Below are 21,112 nucleotides of genomic sequence, written 5' to 3'. Positions count from 1 at the left end.
GAGGGACCTATTTATGCCTTCAAATCTAGGGGTGTGAGTAAGACGGAGAGGTGAATTGGGATGCTTTACCTGGCAGCAGGGTAACCATTGGCGGGGGTGTTGAGACATTTCAGTTCCAGCCCCATTAGAAGAATGGTCCCCAAGATGGAACATTCCAAGTGTTTCGGAGCAAAGCCTGAGGTAGCGTACCACGGGTGTCGGACAGATCCAACCTCCCAGCTGGATTCGATCGGCGTCGGGGAACGCTTTGCCGCACTGCGATTAAGGGATACCCTGACACAACACTAGCTGGTAATACAGATTCCCAATTGGGGGTCATCAGCAGAGAGGATAAAGGAAAAATCCCAGTTTCCTGGGACCTGGCATACAGGAGTAAAGGGATAAAAGAGACTCCAGAACCTCAGTAAGGAAAGTAAGAATGTAGGGGGGAAACTGCTCAACATTTAGGGTACGTTGACACGAATTGCTAGGGTTGAGATTCCCCTGCCGTGTACACCGTGCTCATGCTAACGCCCTCTGAGCTGGCGCAAGTGTGACGAGCCGTGTAGCCACGGTAACGGGCACAGCTGAGCTGTGCTGGCTGCAAATCCTCCTGAAGCCAGTGGGTCTGTAGGTGGCACGGCTCAGCCGTACCTCCACCGCCGCTCCCCACGCTGCTGTGGCCACACTGCTATTTACACTCGCGCGATCTCAGTGAGAGCTACCACGAGCGTGTGCCCACGAGCAGGGGAATCACCCCCCCCCGGCTTGTAGTGTAGATACCGCCAGGCACACACCTCTTTCCTCGCTGCTCGTTTCACGTCTCAACTCTGCACAGGGATAGTTTTTTACACGGGTGTGCCAGCAGGGGTCTTCTAATGCTCTGGGGCCGAGAGAAAATGATCATCATGCTTAGGGCCAGATTTTTCAAAGGCACCTAAAGATGCAGATAAGAAATCAATGGAGTTGGGCACCTAGGTGCTTTTGAAAATCCCTCTAGGCACCTATCTGCTTCTTTAGGTACCTAAATGCCTTTGGAAATCAGACCCTAAGTGCTTTTCATCTCTAGATCGCAAAGCAGTGTTGTTATCTCCATTTTTAGAGGTGGGGAAACTGAGGCACAGAGTTGCGGTGTCTTGCCAAGGGTCACACAGCAAGTCCATGGCAGAGTCATGCGGTAGCGCAGAGCTCTCCCAACATTTGGCCCAAACTCCTTGCCCTAGACTACAGCAGCCCCTACAGATTGAGGGATTTGGATTGAAGCTTTCTGCTATCTGAGCATCGCTGTATCCATGGGAATGGACTGGCAATACTAAATACTCAGCAGGGACTGTGATGGCTGGAAATCAGACCCCTGGTGTCTGCATTGCAGAAAATGGGTGTTGAGCTGTGCATGGGTCCAATAGCCAGGGTCCAAATGCATGTGCCTAGAAGTCTAAATAATGTATCTAGGCTGGTGACTAGACCAGGACCAACTTCCCAAAGTTGGGAGTTTTAAACGAAGGCTTTAGAAAAGGCTTTGCACAACCAAGGTTTGGAGACTTGCACAGAGAGCACTTTCCCTGATCGCATCCTCCTCTTTCCCCAAAGATTCAGGCAGTGTGACTTTTCAGAAGACTTTGACAGTGTCCTAAGGGGATGACTTAATTCAACACAGCTGGGCCAGCCCATCTTGCCTGGTCATCCCTGCAGCATGCATCTGTGGTCTGTCTTCTAGTCAGCAAGAGAGCTAGCCATCTTCCTACAAAGCCCTGAACGGAGACCTATATACCCCGTGCCCTATTCTTCTCCATATATCAGACTCTTAGGCAACCTTTCACCTCTGCTTTCCTTGGTTGAATCTAACCTTATAAAGATTTAAATGAATTTGCTCTTGGTCCAGTTCATAGCAGATCTGCTCTCATCAGGAGATTGCTCTGCCTTGGGAACATGACGATGAGGGTCTGCTCAGTTTCTTCAGAATTTGAGCTTTTATTTTTTTTGGGGAAAAAAAAGTTTAAAGCTCTGGCAGCTGCAAACCTTTTTAGGTGAAAGGGTATGCAACCAGATGAAGCACTATCCTTCTTAGGGTGCAGACACCCTGAAACAATAGCTCAAAGGGGCAGTATAGCTACCTGATGTTCACTCTGAAACCTAGTGATAACATTTAAAAATGTCAACACTGATGGCTATTTTATTGCTGATCTTTTTTGTGGAAATATCCATGACTGGCAGCATGACTGGATTCTTTAGACATTAGGGATGGAAAAGATCTACCAGATCTGTAAATCCAGCACCATTGGCAGTTCTAGGTCTGGCGCCTGCATGGCTTATATAAAAGGTTATTGAGTCTGAAATGAGATACAGTGCAGTGCTATATGGGAGTCTGAGGAATAGCTTATGAGGTTCCATTTCAAGACTGCTCTGCATTAACTGGAGAAGCCTGCACCATAAAGACCTGGTCTCATTTCACTGAAGTATTTAAAAGGAAAAACCCTCCAGCCCCACAGGGACAGAGCTGCACAGTTGCTCGAAGGGAAAGTAGGACACATCTCTTGCTCCTAACCAGATAAAACATGACATTTACAAGGTAGATGCCTTGGCCCTGGGAAACGCAGCTTTGATTAAATCAGGCTGTAAGTGCAGCTCTCAGTCTCCACTGAGAAGCCAGGTCTCCTGCAGGAAGCCAACTTTTTTTATATACAATATTTGTAACGCAATAAATGTAATTTCTAAAGGCTCACTGATCCTTCCCCCGCGCCCCGTGCACTCTGGATTTAAACTTGCATGCATTCTGTCTGTGAAAGCCAAGTCACGGTGGGTTTGGAAAGCACAAACACATGGCAAAAGCATGTTGTTTGCACTGCGCAGTAAATCTTTTATAGAAGAAACGCTTGTCCCCTTTATAGTTTTGCAGCCCATTTTGCTTCCTGAGGGTGAGGGGGACAAATCCCCATTAATGGCAAAAATAGAGTTCAAGGCCATAACAAACCAGTTTGCAAAAGGTGGCTTGGGTTTGACAGGGCGGGTCGGGAACTGGTTTCAGTGGGAGAGCACTGTCCAAATGTTCTTAGAACAGAGAGCACAAGCATAGTCCACTTAACCAGGCTTCTGTGTCCCATTAACTTTTTATCAACTGCAAGGGTTGTCCTCCACATAGGAACAGATCCATGCCATCTAGGGCCTCATGCTTGTCATGCCGATCACTGTGGCTAGCTGGGACTTACTAGTAGCCGTGAGGATAGAATTCAGCTTTTCATGCTGCAGATTCACGGGACTTAACTCACATTACGTTGGAGTTGTATGGAGCCCAGCACCCGGCCAGGAATTTTTCGATGAACCACTTTTTGCCAAAATTGTCAATTCATTGAAAGCGAAACTGTTCACGTAACAGGGTCGATTTCAATGACTGTCCCTGACAGCCCTATCTGGAGTGGGAATTGGCAGAATGAGACATCATTAACACAAGAGCCCGGGGCATCTGTTCAGCTGAAATCCATTAGGTTAATAAAGAAGTATTTATCTGAAATTCATGAAGCATACCAGCAGCAACAGATTAGGATAAAAAGAAAATAACAATAACATTAACCTGGCCCGGCCCTCGGAAAGATGACTAATGGAGCAACACAGATCTCTTGCATTGGATGCGATTCAGAGAACGACGACTGTTTAAAATAATAATTTAGGAGGAATTAATAATTCCTGGCACATTTGCCAATTCAGTTAGAGGAGTCATCTCACTTCACAAAGGGCCCTTTTATGTTTAAAGATTCCTGTTCAGGGTCTTCCCCTGTCTGTGCAGCCGATGGCCTTGCTTTCGAAAGCCCCGTGCCAGGAACATGCTGTGAAAGAAGAATTGTTCAGGAAACCACCAAGGGGGGGCCGGGGTGGGGTGACCAGACAAATGTGAAAAATTGGGATGGGGTGGGGGTAATAGGAGCATATATAAGAAAAAGACCCCAAAATTGGGACTGTCCCTGTAAAATCGGGACATCTGGTCACCCTAGACGGGGGGATTAACCAGAATCAATGGGATACGGTGAAGAAAGGGAACGATGAAGTCTAACTATCAGGGAAACTCTGCAGAGGCTTAGCCCATTGCGGTCTCCCATTGAGGCAATGCAACCTCCATCACTTGGGATATGAACTAGATGGACAAGGTACTGGGAAAATATCCAGGAGGAAAGAGTCCTCCATCGGCAGTGGCATGGATTGAGCCTGTGGTCTAATCTAAACCGTAGGCCAATGATCAAAATGGTCTTCTCCATCTCTGCCTTCTGTGATCGCCTCTGCACCCACCCCTGCCGGCTCTTTGGAGAAGCATGTCAGGGTTCTGCTGACTGTTCTGGTGGAAAGGTGAACTGGAAGGTTTTCTGGGCAAAGCCAGGGGCTTAGCACCTTCCCCAAAGACCAAATGCACTAGATAGCCTTTGAGTAAGGAAATCTCCCACCAAACTCTAGCATGGCTCCGGGGGAGGTTTGGCTTTAGCTCGGGGCAGGCCTTTCACTGAAAGAAAGGGTCTATTGTTTCCTGGCCTGATATTTCCCCCTTTTGCCCCCCAGACAAACACTGAAATAGGCTGTAACGTTAGCTTCTTGTTGCCGCGCCAGCTAGAGTTATTTTGATTGCATCAAAATGTATCTGGGTTCGCCAAGGGTGGGGTAGGAACATTCTGGAAGAGACCCTGTCTCTCCTGGTACCGATCAGTCTCTGTCTGTTTCCACCAATCATTATCATGCCTCGTCTCTGTTCACAGGTCCCGATCCAAAGCCAATCACAGACAATGGGAATCTTTCCACTGACCTGAATGGACTTTGGATCAGGCCCTTATGGCATGTGCTCATTACCATGGTAACGGAGCGCTATTCGGCTTTGATCCCTGCTCATTCATGCCCCTGTTCAAGGGGCAGCAGCAATTTCTTCTACATCCCGAGATGTCAGAGAAAGAGGGACCCTTGAGGTGATATTTTCAAGTTCACGCCATGTTGGTCTAACTCTGTTCTCACGGACTCCAGCGGGCGCAGAGAACACTTGAAAGCCCCACTCTGGAGCCGCGTGACCAATCTCTGAAACGCGTGGGGAACTCGTGGCTGGTAAGGGCTGTATTGATGGGTTGTGTCATCTTTTCTGCATTCTAGAATCGTTTACTGCTGACCATAAGCCCCTCATGGGGGAAGCGCCAGAAGTCCGAGGCTTTTTCCTTGGCTGTGGCTTCAATAGTGCGGGTAAGACAAGACCAAAGGAAAAAAGTCAAAGTTCCTTTCTTTTAGCCAGACCAAAACCCCATCAGCTTCACGGAGGGGGAAGACTGGGCTCAGGAGAGGGTTATCCCGGCTGGAGATGTAAGGGGCTCCCCATCTTGCATTCGTGCCACAAACACTTCCTGGGTCAAGCAGTGGGCGTTTTGAATGCACATCAGGCTCAAAACAACCAAAATTGATTTCCGGACTCCGCTTACAGTCCTCTCCTCCTTTTCTTTTTGCTCAGGGATGATGCTCGGAGGTGGCTGTGGGAAGGAATTGGCCCACTGGATAATTCATGGGCGTCCCGAAAAGGATATGTACGGCTATGATATCAGGCTAGTATCTACCCTAACCCCGAATGTTTCCCCCCTGTTCTGGCTAGATATCACGGGTCAGTTCTAGACTGCACATGTAGGAGGAGCATTTTGTTCTGCTTTGCTTCTTGGCAGGAGCTGGGAGTGCTGAGGTGGCTGCATATCCAGCCCCACTGAGCTGGGGCGGAAACATTGCACATTGTTCACGTTATTATTTATCTTACAATAGCACTCAACCAAAAGGAAGGCTCTGTTGTGGCAGGCACTGAATGTGCACATCAAGAGAAGGGGTGCCTGAACCACCGAGCTCTCTATCGATCTCAGAAGGGAACCAGAGGTTAAAGGGATCTTAAGTGATTTGCCCAACATCGCACACAGCCGGTGGGGCAGAGCAGGGAATTGAGCCCTCATCTTCTGAATCCAACTTGAGGGCTTTAACCACAATGCCATCCTTGAGCCGTAGCACTGAAGTACTTAGGTGAGTGGTGGTCATTATTAGAGAGGGATCCAAAGTCAAAAAGCTCAGATCCAGATACCCATTCATAGTAGGGGTGTTTGAAATAGTATGGGCAGTCCCCAAACTTTCAAAAATTATGAGATTTTTTTAAACTATCCTGATTTTTAGGGTTTTTTTCCTTTGTCACTTGGTTTGCGAGCCTCGAGGGTGCACTGGGGTCATGTCTTCGAGTTTTGCTCCGCAAACATGAGTGAACCAGAAAGTGTTCTAAATAAAAAGACAGCTCCGATTCTCGTGTGTTTATGTGGCTGCTGGAACTGGGGTTTTCATGACGTCGCCCTTTGTCATGCGACTCTCAAAACAATCACAAGCCTTGGCAACACTGAAATCCCACCCCTAACTGGATGGAGTTTTTGCAAATAGCCCCATTCATATCTTTTTAATGGACCAAACCAAAGCCCCCATCCCAAACACCACCTAATCTGGGGGTGTTTGGAACCCCTGTTCTGAAGGTGGTGGCCTGAGCCCATGTCTAGCCAAGCGGGAGTGTTACACCTGTGACCAGGTGCCCTTAGGGAGTGTGATCCTCTCACACCCAAGAGGCAACGTGCTGTGTGCTGCTCTGCCTCCAGAGAGATAGAAACTCTTACCTCATGCCCAACCTTGGGGGGAGGGGGGGATTTAACCGTGCAAGGGAGGATGGGCTGTCAGGGATTTGCTGATCTTTCTGTTGTGTCAGTAATTGCTGAAAGTGCTGCATTCCCTCTGGCCAAAGGTTTCTAATGGGGGTGTGGGGGGATTGGACTCCTTTTCAGTTACTCAAAGTAAAGAAAGAGTTTCTGGAAAGATAAAGCCTGCACAAGGTGATTTCCTCAGTCTGGCTTCAAGTCAGTTTCTTCCCAGCTCCCTCCCATCCCCTCTATGCGTATTCAGGTGGAAAGCAACATGGCAGGTCAGGCAGAGACCTTCCCTACCAGAGCTATAAATAGAGAGATGGGGCTGGGGCGGGGAGGGGGAGGGTCTGAGGACTCAGCTGGGCTGGTACTTGCTTGTGGACCAGCAGGCTGTGGATTGAATTCCCCTGGCTGCATCAGTTGATGGATCTGGGCTCTGGGCTCTTACTAATGCATAAGCAGTCTGGCTTGTAGAAGGTGGGGAGGAATGTAGCGCTCTCAGGAGCCAGAAGGTCTCTTTAACATGCTCAAGCCCCAGATACGCACATCGCATCACGAGACAGCATAACTGATGGGCTGGGCAGTTCAGGGAATTAGATGCCTGACTGGCATCAAGTGCACCTGGAAAATTGCAGGGGCAAAGTAAGAGACATGATTGAAGCCCTTTTCAAATGCTGGTCCTATTGCATTCGATTGAGGTGTAATGGAAATGGAGGCTATGCATCTGGGTGAATGAATGGGAGCTGCTTTCCTAGATGTTGCTGGGTGCCCAAGCTGGGCCAGTTATTACGAGGTAGTTTTGCTCACGCTGGCTTGTAGTCAAAACTGGGTGTCTGCAGGCTGACAATTCTGATTTCCCTGCGTGCACAGGACCAGTCTCTCGGCAGCTGCCCCATCTCTCTGAAGAGTTGAAATTAATTACACTGGATCGCTTTAATGAATTTACATGTTGGGTTTATCTCATTTCCTCCATTGCCTTTTCGTGCAAACAGCTTCCATCAGACACCAGGAGATTGCAATGATGAGAGAAGACAGGGTAATTATATCTGGGTGGTGGTGGTGTTCAATTAGTGCAGTGCCTAATCCTCTTAGTTAATAATTGGGGTGACGACTTCAATTGGCGAAAGATTATCTTCCCCCCGCAGCAGGACATGGGCCATGAGGTTTTGAATGCGCAGATGCAGGCTCTGTAATTGGCTTTTCGTTTTCAATTATACTTTATTGGGTTTGTTGTTTTAGAGGCATGATAAGAAAAAAAAAGCTGTCAGACGTGAGCTTTAAAAGTCACATCGCAACAAAAGGCAGACCCCGCACAGACCCACTGGGCCAGGCTAGTACCATGGAAAGGAACAGTTCACCTTACTGTCAGCAGGGGACAGCAGAAAAATACAGTGTATGACCTTCCTGCTCCTAGCCCTGCAGCCGGTCCCTCTTTAGGAAGTATGCTGCTTACAGATCATGGAGATCATTATGCTGGGAAAGAACCTGCTGCAATATTAGAAAGGGCGCTAGGCACTTACGAAAAGCCGTGTGGGGTTTGTAATCCAGATCTGAGCTTTGCTGTTTTGTCTCATCTCCGTAAACTGCAGCTGAGATTCTCAAATTTAATGAAGGGATTTGGGTTGTCCAGGCAGCTATGATAATCTCCCCCTCCATGTCTGATAATGATCACGCAATCTTAGCATACACCACAGCGTCGAGTACAGAAGCTTTCAGCTTGACAGATCCGAAAGCCCTTTAAAAACAAGTCTATCAAAATTTGTGACTTTGTGTGACTCCATTGGCTTTGATGGAGTTACACCAAGGGTGAATTTGCCTCACATACATAGGCACATGTGGATCTGTCACTTCACCCACCACTGACAGACAGCCACCTCTGGCTGGAGTGTGGCAGCTGCTGAACATTTCACAACACGTGAAGAATACCAGAACCAGCTGAAACTGCCAGGGGAGCAGAGCATAATTTTCCAAACAGGGATCTGGGCAGGGCAAAGGCTTGGTATGGAGCTTCTTATAGTTCCTGTGCATGATGGATTTTCTAGCCCCCAGGTTGGTTTGTGTCTCTGCCAGATGGCAAGTCGGACCCCACTCGTTTATTAGTTTGTGGTTCCTGGAGTTATGAACCCAGTGTTCAACCTTGCTGGGTTTTTTATTATTATTTTTTTAAACTCCTCTTTAAATAGCTCTCTTTTCCACATATTTAAATATTTATTCTTTCGAATGCTCACTTGTAAATATTTCATCTGTTGGCAGTTGCTTCTCTTGCTTCTGTCAAATGTTCACTGCCTTACTACATGGGCTGAGGCTCCAGGAAGATGGCTGGTGGGTGAGCCATGATACGTGAAGTGGTGCATGCTGATATACCAGACAACTGTGGCTTTTGAGGCCCCAGTCCCAGTTCTCCAAGCAAGACCAAGTCCCAGAGAGCTGACCTGCCTGATGCCCATGATTATTATCCAAAAGGCTCTTTGCCAGTGGGTTTCCTTTCCAGTCTACAGGTCTGCATGGCCCCTGGGGCTCCCATGCCTAAGTGTCTGTGCTGAGTCTAACCGCTGATTAATGCAGGTGATAAGTGGAGGGTAGTGATGAGTATGAGCTACAAAACGAGACCTGAACTTCCCCAAATGCAAAGATGTTTAGTCCATTACACAGCAGGACAAGAGGCCAGATGCAAAGTATTTGATCCAGATCCCAACTGTCCTGAAATCCAGGGGAATTCAGCTCCAGGGTGTTCCCCAGCAGTAATCATAGGACTGGAAGGGACATCAAGAGGTCATCTAGTCCAGTCCCCTGCACTCATGGCAGGACTGAGTATTATCTAGGCCATCCCTGACAGGTGTTTGTCTAACGTGCTCTTAAAAGTCTCCAGTGATGGGGATTCCACTACCTCCCTAAGCAATTTATGTCAGTGCTTAACCACTCTGACAGTTAGGAAGCTTATCCTAATGTCCAACCTAAACTGCTACACTTGCTGCAATTTAATCCCATTGCTTCTTGTCCTGTCCTCAGAGGTTAAGAAGAACAATTTCTTCTCCCTCCTCCTTGTAACAACCTTTTATGGACTTGAAAACTGTTCTCATGTCCCCTCTCAGTCTTCTCTTCTCCAGACTAAACAAACATCATTTTTTCAATCTTCTCTCATAGGTCGTGTTTTCTAGACCTTTCATCATTTTTGTTGCTCTTCTCTGGACTCTCTCCAATTTGTCCACATCCTTCCTGAAATGTGGTGCCCAGAACTGGACACAATACTCCAGCTGAGGCCTAATCAGCGCTAAGTAGAGTGGAAGAATTTTAACTCTCAAAAGTCACATGAAAGGGCTGCACATGTTAGCAATCCCCTTCCCCACCCCTCTCGCCATACCAGAGGACTTGTAGCAGGATGACAATCTCTGCAAACCCCGGCATTAACCTCAGCTGAGTGTTGGGGAGATACGGATCCCCCATTAGTTTGTTAAAAAATTGTATTAGTGGCAAGATGGGGGTGGGGGGAAAGAGAAGTTCAAACCTCTTGTTTAAAAAGACCCCAAAGCCTTTTTTCTGTTGATGTTGTGGTCTGATCTGCTGTTTTCTGAGCGCCCCCCATCTCCTGTCCATGGAGAAAATGGGGGTGGGGGTGGGGTAGGGGAGGGGAGCTGAAAGTATTGTTTGAAAAGGCCCTATAAATGATATTCTGTCTTGCCTGTTGCCTGATGTCTGGCTCCCCCTTCTCCAGACCTGAGAGCTGTGGGCTGGATAGGAGCCACTGCAATTTTGCAAGACACGCTCCCCTGCTTGCCAAAGTCAATGGATGGGAAAGGTGCCATCGGTAAGAGAGGAGGAGGTTATTGTCGGTGAATTATAGGTCTCTGTTAATAATAATAATAATAAAAATTAATTAATGATATGAGCATGTGCTGAAGTAGCACATTCCTTCAAGGAGCTTTTCTGTTTGAGAGATGAAAATTATGTCCAACAAATTTCAGATGCTTTGGGTTTTATGTCTATTTCAGTCTGGAGAGAACTGGATGAAAAATGTAAAGAATATTCATGGCTCTTTCCTTTTTCAGGCAGTGTTGCACCAGAGAGGGGCACTTGCAGGCCAGCTTGACTTGCTGAAGGCTGAGCAGAATTTAGCCTGAAATATCCTGCCCCCATGAGACCATATGCTGCCCCCAGTTACACTGGTATAAATCTGCTTAAATCAGGGCTGCAGAATTTGGTCCATGCAGCATAAAAAGCATCCATCCCAGAAGTGAGATCAGGGAACAGTACAGCTTGGTCACATATGGTGTGAGTCGGTTCTGCTGTGGTCCATTGTCTCACATACTCTATTTGTTACATTTGCTTGGATAAAGAACAGATGAGAATTCTTACGCTCCATCTCATCTTTTAATCTGCAGAGACCTTCAAGGGAGGCAAAGACGCAAAGAACCAAATTCAGGATCTCGGTTTCTCCAGTAGAAATCCACAGCTAATCTAATGAATGCAGTGTTGCTATGGGAAGCAGTGTGTCCCAGTAGATGGTGCATTGGATTGGGACTTAGGAAACCTGGGTCCTTTTCCCAGCTCTGTCACTGCCCTGCTGAGTGACTTCAGGCCAAATCATGTCCCCTCTCTGTGCCTCAGTTTCTCCTCTGGAAAAATTAAGATACTGATATTTACCATTTTTTGTAGAGTGCTTTTGAGACCTCTGGCTCCAAAGCGCTGTATATTAAACGCTGCTATGGATTTAGACCAGTGTAATGGAGTTAAATATGGCTATAAAAAAGGATTGAAACAAACCATACTTAACCTATTGCATGAGTAGGGTCAGAACCTATGACCTTCAGTATCTGAGCACAGACTTCAGCTAAAGCAGGAATTCCTTTAGCTGACAGGACTAGGAGGAGCTGAGCCCTTAAAAGACCAGCTATTAGAGGCACACACCACACATTTTACAAGCGCGTCACTGAAGCACCAAGGCCTCTCGGACACGGATGCGTTAGATGTAATTACGCCCCGGTTTCTCTGAGCGCTGATGCACATTCACTTATCCTGCATGGTTCCGGCTGCGCGATGTGGTGGCGGTGGGTCTTCCTTGTAATCAGGGAGAGCTAGAAAGTGTCTTCTTCCAGGGTTAGTTGTATTTTCCCCCTCTCTGCTCCTGCTTCATGTCACTAGTTCCAGGCATCCTCCCTCAGAAACAACAGCCCGTTCTTGGTGCTGGTTTGAGGCTGATACCCGGCTTGCAGTACTCTGGGCGGGCACTGCCTTCGGGCTTTGATGGCATCTGACAGTTGATGATAATGAGGGCGAAATGGAAGGAAAGACAGCGGAACTGTGTCAGGGAATGGCTTGGAAGTGTTCAGATTGGCCCAGTCTCTTGCAGAAGGTAGCTTGGCTCTGAGCTGAGGTGACACCCGAATAGTGCATTGTGGCAGCTGCGAGGACAGGCGTGCGTGGTGAATACATTTGTACCCGGCGGGGGAAGGGGAGGAGACTGAATTTATTACTGCCAGGCACCCAGTCCAGTCACTCTGCACCTGTGCAAAGGGAGTGTGAAATGTTGCCACTCTGGGGGTGGTGGCATCTTGTGCTCCTTTGGCCCTGGTGTAAATGGCAGCACAACATGCAGGGTTGTGAAGAATCAGGCCCACCCTGTGCAGGGGTAGATGACCACACAAGGTGCAAAGAGGAGGCTGGTGAAGCTCAGGAGGTTTTCAGACCTGAGTCGAATCCTCAGCTGATGTAAATAGGCCTTGAATCGAGTGGCACTACCTTGGTTTACACCAGTTCAGGATGTGGGCCAGCCTGCTCTGAAGGGCACAGAGAGAATCCATTGCTGTAAGCACTGGCCTCGCAGCTTTTCGACGATTTTCTTTAAACAAGACCCCCCAAGTTAGTGGGTTTCCCATTTTTCTTTACAGCAGTGATATTCCAGTGGCCAGCCCATGTGCGAAGGAGTTGTTCAGATTGCTAGAGAGAGTATATATCCCCCCAAATCAGAGCATGCAGTCAAGTCCTGCTGGCGAGTGGGTACAATCACATCAAGTTTCCCAGATCATCTTTGGATCAGGGTCCTGTTCATACTTGACCCTTCCGTCTGGAATGAAGAGTTACATCAGAAATCAGAACCAGTGCTTGGGTGCATCACATGGGAGATGTAATCAAATAAGGCTGCTGCTGTTGGGTTGGGTAGTTTTTTTTGAAGAGGGGGTATTAGCCCCTTTTAATAATCTGAATGTCTTTAATTGCCTAGCGACACTGACATGGCAAGAAGTCTGAGCGTCATTGATGAGCCTCTTTCAGATTTACACCCACGTGGGCTGTCTGCTCAGGACTCGTTAGCCTGTTGAGAAATGCGAGGACACAGCTGAGGTGTCTCTTTTAGAGTCCATCTCTCTTTTTTGGGGGAAGGTTCTTTTGCATTTCCAGAGCAAATGCCATTTCCCCAGAGTAAAATGGCTTCACAGTGCAGCATACAGGAGGGAGAAGGAAAATGCTGGAGCTCTCTTTCCAAAATCACCCCATTCCACTGGATAAACTGGGCCTTCTTAGTTCATGCTAGGAGCCAGGCTCTTCAGCCCAGTTCTACAAAAGTATTTAGGCTCCTAACTCCGATTGAAATCAAAGGGAGTTAGGTGCCTAAACACCTTTGAGGATTTGGGCCCTCATCCTGTGCAAATCCCGTGAGGAAGGGCCAGTGTGGAAGTATCCTCTGTAAGAATCAGATCACGCCCACTGCTACTCCAGTCTGCCCCTTCATGCACCAAGGAAGAGTCTTTCTGCTTGTGCCCCCACTCCCATTCATTTATGTGTGCCCTAGCCAGCAATGGAGCACCCAATGTGGTTAGTTATTCTCCAGGCTGGTAATTAGAAAGTGGGGTGGATCCAAACACCCTGAAGCAGTAGGGAGGTTTGAAATCTGAACTTGGACCAGCATTTTGCAAAATGACTCTTTATATAAAGGACCCAGATGCAAACCTCCCTCCCCCCAAAACCACTCCCCCATGCTTGTGGGAGTTCAGGGCCTGGGCTTCACTTTTGCAGTTTGAGATGATCTCTGATGATAACACGAGATGTGAATTTTCAGGATCCTGACACCCCCTTAGCTCCTGAGCAGCAATAACTAAAAACCAAATGTTACACCAAGGAAAAGCAATGGGGTTATGGGGGGAAAAAAAACCCAAACATTTCCCAGGGTTTGGAACTGGAACCCAGACCCTTGAACTGTTCAGGGGCTGGGAGCTGTGCTTTAAAGATCTGATACTGACAATCGAGGCCCCAAATCAGGACAGCACATTCGCATGTGCTTTAGTCCCACTGAAATCAAGGCGATTGGATTGCTTTCCTGCACTGGGGCCTTTATGAGCTCAGAAATCCAGGCAGAGATCTCTTTGCCCTTTGCATTCCACTCCCCAAACACCGGATGGCTTTCTTTTGCTTTTCCTACATTGCTTGTTCTCCTTGAGGATCTTTTGTGTGTGTTGGGGGTGGGGAGGTTAAGTATTATTTTTAAGATCACAATACATTTGGATTCGTCCATCCACTTTACTGCTGCCTCAGTTCCCCTCCCCTGCCCTATCAGCACCCATTGGGATATCCTGCCCCTGATTTAGTTAGAGATTGGTCCTGCTTTGAGCAGGGGGTTGGACTAGATGACCTCCTGAGGTCCCTTCCAACCCTGATATTCTATGATTCTTCCGCACTCATCTGGCTGAGAAGACGCTCACGGTCTCACAGGTAGCCGCTCTTATCAGAAGAGTTTCTGAAAAAAGTTTGCTTCTGCTGCTGGGCCCGGCAGAGCTCAGCATCGACGCTGCCCCAGTCATGAAAGCTAGGAAGCTAGGTGGGGTCTCCTGCTAACCGATAAATATGCCATTGAACCACACGCACCTGCAGTGGCTGCCAGCTCAGAACACTACGCATGACAGTCTGGTTCATGAACCTTCTTGCCACGTGGACCAAGGTGCCCACACAGATCAGCATTCCTCAAAGGAACTGCTGCTAGATTATCAGAATTATCAAAGCCAAGCCCCAAGGCTGACTGGCTGTTTCAACTCAAGATAGATAGCTGTGTGCAAAGCAGAGGCTTCATGGCTTTATCTTTCCCTGGGAAGCAGTGTTATCTGGGGGGCCATAGCAAAGGTTTGTGAATTAGGAGGCCTGAATTCTATTCCTAGCTTTGCAACTAACTCATTATGTGACTTTGGGCATGTTGGTTAACCTCCATGCCTATCTCCCCATGCTTAGCCATCTTTGCACAGCACTACCTAAGTGCAAAGTGTTCTCGTCGCTCCTGTTTGTCTATCTGGCATGAAACGCCTGCATGAGGAGAACACAGAAGTTAGGTTCTCCCCTCCATCCTGCATGGAAAAGGCCCTTTAGATGCAGAAATTACTAGGCAAGAGTCTCTGGCCTGTGTTATGCAGGGTGTCAGTGGAGAAGATTGTAATGGTCCCTTCTAGCCTTAAAGTCTGTGAATCTATGTCCTGGATTTACACAGGGAGGGAGAGAGTTAGTTTAAATTTTCTTGTCAGGGTCAAAATGAGGTGTCAGCGTTGCTTTCTATTGGCCCTATGCCTCCTCCATTGTGTGCCCCAACCTAATTCAAGAGCACACTCATCCCTTTTCCTAGCATAAGAACGGCCATCCTGGGTCAGATCAGTGGTCCGACTACCCAAGTAACCTGGCTTCTGACAGTGGCCAATGCTAAATGCTTCAAAGGGAATGAACGGAACAGGGCAATCATCAAGTGATTCATCCCCTTTCGCCCAGTCCCAACATCTGGCGGTCAGAGGCACTCTTCCTCCATCGTCTTCCCAGGGTCTGGACACCAGCAGGGCTCCTTGTGTGCAAAGAACAGCATCTATAACTTGGTGCTTAGCATGTTTCCTCCTAAGAGGCTTGATTAAACCACAACAGCTGCCTCCACATCTGGATTTGGGTAGATTTTTTGTTTTCTTGTTGCGGGAGAAGAACAGACAGCCCACCGCGTGGGTAGAGAGTGAAAGAAGATGGCTCCTTCATGCTGTGCAGATGGGCCAGGCTGGGTTATAGGCTCAGGGGTAACTGCCCCATGGCCCCAGGTGAGCATCTGATTCCACAGTTCTTTGCGGGATGTTCAAGGCATGGGGATGTTTTCCTTTCTGCAGTGCAGTCACCCCATAAAGGGACAAGAAAAGCTTAAAAAAAATCCCTTCCTGCTCTTAACCTTTCGGCCTTCCTTGCCCCAAATGAGGCTCCCTCACTGTCTCCTTCCCGCTTCTCGGTCCCTTCTGACAATGCTGAGTGAGAGGAAAGGGCTTGGTTAGGTAGAGAGCCCAGGGGGCCATGTGCCTGGCGACCTGTGACCAGAAGTAGGGGATTAGTGCCCTAGGCCCTCGCCTCAGGAGACTTGAGATAACTAGTCCGAGCTCATCATGAGAAAACGGGTTGTTTGGCCTCTCTCTAGCACTTCCTATATGATTCTACAGCCCCTCTCGCACCCCCCTTCCTCCCAGAAACACACAGTCAGGCATACTTGTAATCAGTTGGCAGCTCTGTAGAAAGGGCTTCAGGATGGGTGTAGCGGGGGCCTGGGAGGCACAGGCCAGGCGCTGTACATTGGCAGAGCTGGGGGGTGAGAGCAGGACTGGAGTAGGAGGGGGCACTGTGGGAAGGCCAGGACTGAAATAACAGGGGTGCTATGAGGCAGAGTCGAGGGGCAGTGGCAGAGCTGAGGACGTGTGTGTGTGTGGGGCGGGGGAGCGGACGGAAAAGCAGGGAGCTTTCAGGCCGAACTAGAGCTGTGTGAGCACTGGGCTAGCATGCAACATGTCACGGCAGGCTGAGGGGAGTGGCAGAGCTGTGTGTGAGCAGCTTGCGTGGTACCCCGACCTCTCCGCCTGGCAATCAGCTATGCAGGCCCTGGGAAGTGGAGAATAGTTGTGGTGCAATCTTCTCTGCGCCCACACCCTCCTGATCCCTTCCCTCACATTCCCTCTGCCCGGCCTGCCCCTGACACCCTACCCCAGGGGGCTGGGAGCAGGGCCAGCACAGAGCCCTGATGTCAGCTCTGCACCGGCCAGGGAGGTACCAGCACAGCTGGTATTTTCAGGGGCCTGCCTTCTCTGTTTAGACGGCAGGCTCTTTCACTATGTGTACATACAGCACCTAGCACAAGGTGGCTGTGAGTTCAGCTGCAGACTCCAGGGGCTCCTATAATCCAAGTAACAATGGCTTCCTCCCTTTGTTGTAAGGTCGCATGGCCCTCAGAGCACGGGCAGGGAGCTTTGCCTCTGAAGGTCGCCTTCTCTTTGCCTTTCAGGAGGTTTCACCGCTCTCTCACCGCCAACAACCGCTGGATCCGGGAGCGAAGCCACGAGTCATACGCCAAGAACTATTCGGTCGTCTTCCCCTACGACGAGCCGCTGGCTGGGCGCAACATGAGGAGGGACCCCCTGCACGAGGTCAGTGCCCAACCCCCCAGGAAACGCTGGCTTGAGGGCATGGGGGAGCAAGGCACCCAGCTGCCTCTGGTAGCAATGTCAAATCTAAGCAAGGCTTGTCCATGAGAACATGCCGCAGCCCACTCACCAAACTTTGAGGGGGCAATGGCCAGGCCTGCCCTTTAGCACCCAGAAAAGCAGCTGCTTATTTGGTCGCAAGGGGAACCACTGCACAATGCAAAAGGCTACCCTTGTGGCAGAAAGTGACAGACTGGAGGCAGGGACGAACCAGGGACCTGACCCATTGCTGGTGTGACCGGGCACCGCTCCCAGGAAATCAAGGGCACTGTGCCCAAATACACCAGTGGCGAACTGGGCCCTGGGGTCTCCTGCATGATGGTGGGTCTCTTTAAAAACCAGCCCTTGCTCTCCCTGGCTGTCTCGCCAGCCCGGCTGAGTGACGCGTGGAGATGGCAGTGTGGGCGGCCGGCACTTTCAAGCAGATGGCGCTGTATTAATAGCCAACTACTGCCTGTCAGTTTCCAGGCCTCTGTTGCCCAGCTGTCACTGCCTGACTCCAAATCCCTCAGGAAGGTCGGGCTGGCGTGGCCAGAGCGAAACTGTTCTGTGGCAGGAAACCTCAGGAAGGAGGGTTTCTAAAAGGGAAGCTCAAAAGCTGCCACTGACTCTGTTTCTCTGCTCGGTCCCAAGCCTAGTACTGGGCTGGTGCCGGACTGTTCCCGGAGACACTTACCGGGCAGACTTGAGGGGGACTGAGAAGAAGGGACACAGGACCTTAGAAATGTGGAGACGGACCTTTAAACAGTGAGTGCTTTCCTGGGATTGCACCAGGTCCCTGCCTCATTGGAAAAGGTTTTGCAGGTGCTCTTGGCAGCTGGTTGCTCTCTGATGCCTACTGCTCTTTGGTTTTCTGGAGGGGCGAGCTCTCTGAGTGGTTAGAGTCCAGACCACTGGCTTCTCTTCTTGCCTTTGCTGCTGACCTCCTATGTCATCTTGAACCAATCCCTTCAGGCCAAAATTTTCAAATTTGGGGTCTTAAAAAAGAGGCCTGATTTTTCAAAGGTGCTTTGCACACGCAACACCCACGATTACCATGGCTCAGCACCACCAGAACCACCTGCTTGCAGCCAGGGGACCAGGTTCTGGTCTCATTTACACTGCTGTAAATCTGAAGTGACTCCATTTACCTTTGCACCAGTGTGAACAAGGTCAGAATTGGAAACCAAGTTTCCTGAGCCAGTTTCAGCTGGTTGTTAATTCCGATCCCTCCATTTACCCCCACTGTAGCGCAGAGCCTTGAGCAGCGATACAGAAATTTCTTCACACGCACACCCCACTCTGCTGTCAACAGCTTAGCTGGTTTCTGTCACTGAGAATGCAATTTTGTTTTAATAGCATGTCTAATACATGGTGCCCATTTGAGTGACAATTTGGTATTTATACATTAAGCACCAAAACATGGGTGTGTTTTATAAATAGATGTGAATAATTTCTAAAATATTCAACAATAAATATTCTTTTTTAACATAAACACAAAACAAAAATATCCTGATGGTTCACTTTATTACTGTGAGTAGAGACTGTTTTGAAGGGGGGAACAGGGAAGAAATTAAAAAGGGGGCATATAAATATTAAATCAGAATATTATTTTTGCTACTTTAGAAATTTATGTTGGGGAAAATCTGGCCCTTGTGCTTATCATCAGTCAGTTACCAATCAACCAATAACCCAAACTTTGGCACAGTGCATATGGAGCCTGCGGAACTCCTTGCTACAAGATTTTATTCTATTATTACTTGACTGCAGTTAGGCTGTTGGTGTGCAGAGATCACTGCCTATCATCCTGACCAATACTGTCTCATTGTTTCTGTTCCTTATACTCTGCCCATCTGTCTATATCCTTCTGTTGTCTCTTGTCTGGTATTTAGATTGCAAACTTATGGGGGCAGGAGCTGTCTTTTCGTTCTGTGTTTTTACTGCACCTAGCACAATGGGATGTAGCTGTATTAAAATACACATTGTTTGCCTTCAGATCATTAAGCCAACTCATAATTGTCTGTGGCTGGAAGAAATTTCATTCCCCCAGCTACTCAAACACCTGAGTCCCTCTCCCCATCCTCCCCCGCAGCCCAATAATTAAATAAATAAGACTCTGTACTGGCTACTGCTGGAGGAAGGACTATATGGAGTTGGTCCCAAACACCACTTCCTACAATCCCATTCCCTTTTATAATAATCCAATTCTGGTCTGCACCAATTAATAGATTTTAAGGCCAGAAAGGACCTGATATTCTGCATAACAGAAGCCATAGAAATTCATCTAGGTCTGATCATTGTTGTTTATTAACTAGCTTGTTAGAAGCATTTTTCAATGAAGCCCACTATTCTTTCCCCTTTGATTCTTATGGTGCATAGTTTACAGAGGCTTGAATTCACTCATGTGCAGACCAATGCATTGCTAATGTCCACCTAAGTCCTTGTGCTGGTCGCAGGCACAGAGTGAATTGTTTTGTGAGGCTCCTGTCTTTTGTTCCTTCTCTTCCTTTCATCTTCTGCTCTCAGGGTAGCCCCCATCTAATTAATGCTGATAAAACCAGGAATGTCTGGGAAGGGTCACCCTGGGGTGGTTTCCACAAATGCTTTCCTGGTGTGTCTGGTGCTTCACAGGGCAGTGAAAATGCAGGTTATGCCATGCAGACTCCCCTGAGATAAGCCACCATCCCAAACCCACAGCGTGGGCTCTGTGGTTTTCTAGCTCTGTGTCCCTACGCTATTGATGTCTCGAACCCTCAGCACAGAGAGATGGGCAAACAGCTGCCAGCATGGAAATGCCAGGTCTGGAAAGTGGGTAGAACAGGCTGCCGGGTTGGTCAGATGTCTGACCATCCTCACCGGGGCCTGACTTCATCGCAGCAGATGAGTGCCAGGGTCCCAGAAAAGCCAGACATCGGCTGGCTAGTACATCAATGGCTCACCAGCTGCTGTTCTGCATATCTGTGTAATTCCACAGGGAAGGTCAGACGATCACACCCCTGCTAACACAAATCCTACTACTGCGAAGAACAATCACACTCAGCACTTCCGTTGTGCTTTTAATTTTCCAAGTGTTTTCCAGCTGTCAGCTAAAAAATCCCCTCCTCTTCTGGGTGGCAGAGAAATATTTCCACTCCTGCTTTTCAAACAGGGACACCCTGAGGGATTCGTGACTTGCCCAGCGCCACAGAGGGAAGGAATGTGACAATCACAGAACTGGAAGGGACCTCGAGAGGTCATCTAGTCCAGTCCCCTGCACTGGTGGCAGGACTAAGTTTCAGGGATGGTCTAGATAATACCTGCTCTTAAAAATCTCCAATGATGGAGATTCCGCAACCTCCCTAGGCAATTTATGCCAGTGCTTCACCACCCTGATCGTTAGGAAGTTTTTCCTAATGTCCAACCAAAATCTCCCTTGCTGCAGTTTAATCCCATTGCTTCTTGTCCTGTCCTCAGAGGTAAAGAAGAACGATTCTTCTCCCTCCTCCTTGTAACAACCTTTTTACACACTTGAAAACTGTTATCATGTCCTCTCAGTCTTCTCTTCTCCAGACTAAACAAATCCAATTTTTTTCAATCTTCCCTCATAGGCCATGTTTTCTAGACCTTTCATCATTATTGTTGCTCTTCTCTGGACTTTCTCCAATTTGTCCACATCTTTCCTGAAATGTGGCACCCAGAACTGGACACAATACTTCAGCTGAGGCCTAATCAGTGCGGAGTAGAGCGGAAGAATTACTTTTCGTGTCTTGCTTACAACACTCCTGTTAATACAGCCAAGAATGCTGTTCGCTTTTTTGCAACAGCGTTACACTGTTGACTCATATTTAGCTTGTGATCCACTATGACCCCCAGATCCCTTTCCGCAGCACTCCTTCCTAGGCAGTCATGTCCCATTTAGTATGTGTGTAACTGATTGTTCCTTCGTAAATGAAGTACTTTGCATTTGTCCTTACTGAATTTCTTCCTATTTACGTTAGACCATTTCTCCAGTTTGTCCAGATCATTCTGAATTTTAATCCT

At 48.3% G+C, this 21,112-nt stretch overlaps 1 protein-coding gene across 1 annotated transcript in view; it reads left to right on the top strand.

Annotated features, from left to right (window-relative positions):
* The window catches only part of SARDH (sarcosine dehydrogenase), a 100,225-nt gene that overhangs the window by 17,353 nt on the left and 61,760 nt on the right, over positions 1-21,112 (top strand). The window contains exons 9-11 of the mRNA XM_073314286.2: positions 5,098-5,184; positions 5,447-5,537; positions 16,915-17,056. Coding sequence (XP_073170387.1) covers positions 5,098-5,184; positions 5,447-5,537; positions 16,915-17,056 — 320 coding nt within the window. The remainder of the gene's footprint in view (positions 1-5,097; positions 5,185-5,446; positions 5,538-16,914; positions 17,057-21,112) is intronic.

The sequence above is a fragment of the Lepidochelys kempii genome, chromosome 16, assembly GCF_965140285.1.
Source record: "Lepidochelys kempii isolate rLepKem1 chromosome 16, rLepKem1.hap1, whole genome shotgun sequence".
NCBI classification, from domain to species: domain Eukaryota; kingdom Metazoa; phylum Chordata; order Testudines; family Cheloniidae; genus Lepidochelys; species Lepidochelys kempii.
Note: the sequence above shows the minus strand (reverse complement) of the source record. Positions and strands in the feature narration are given on the sequence as shown.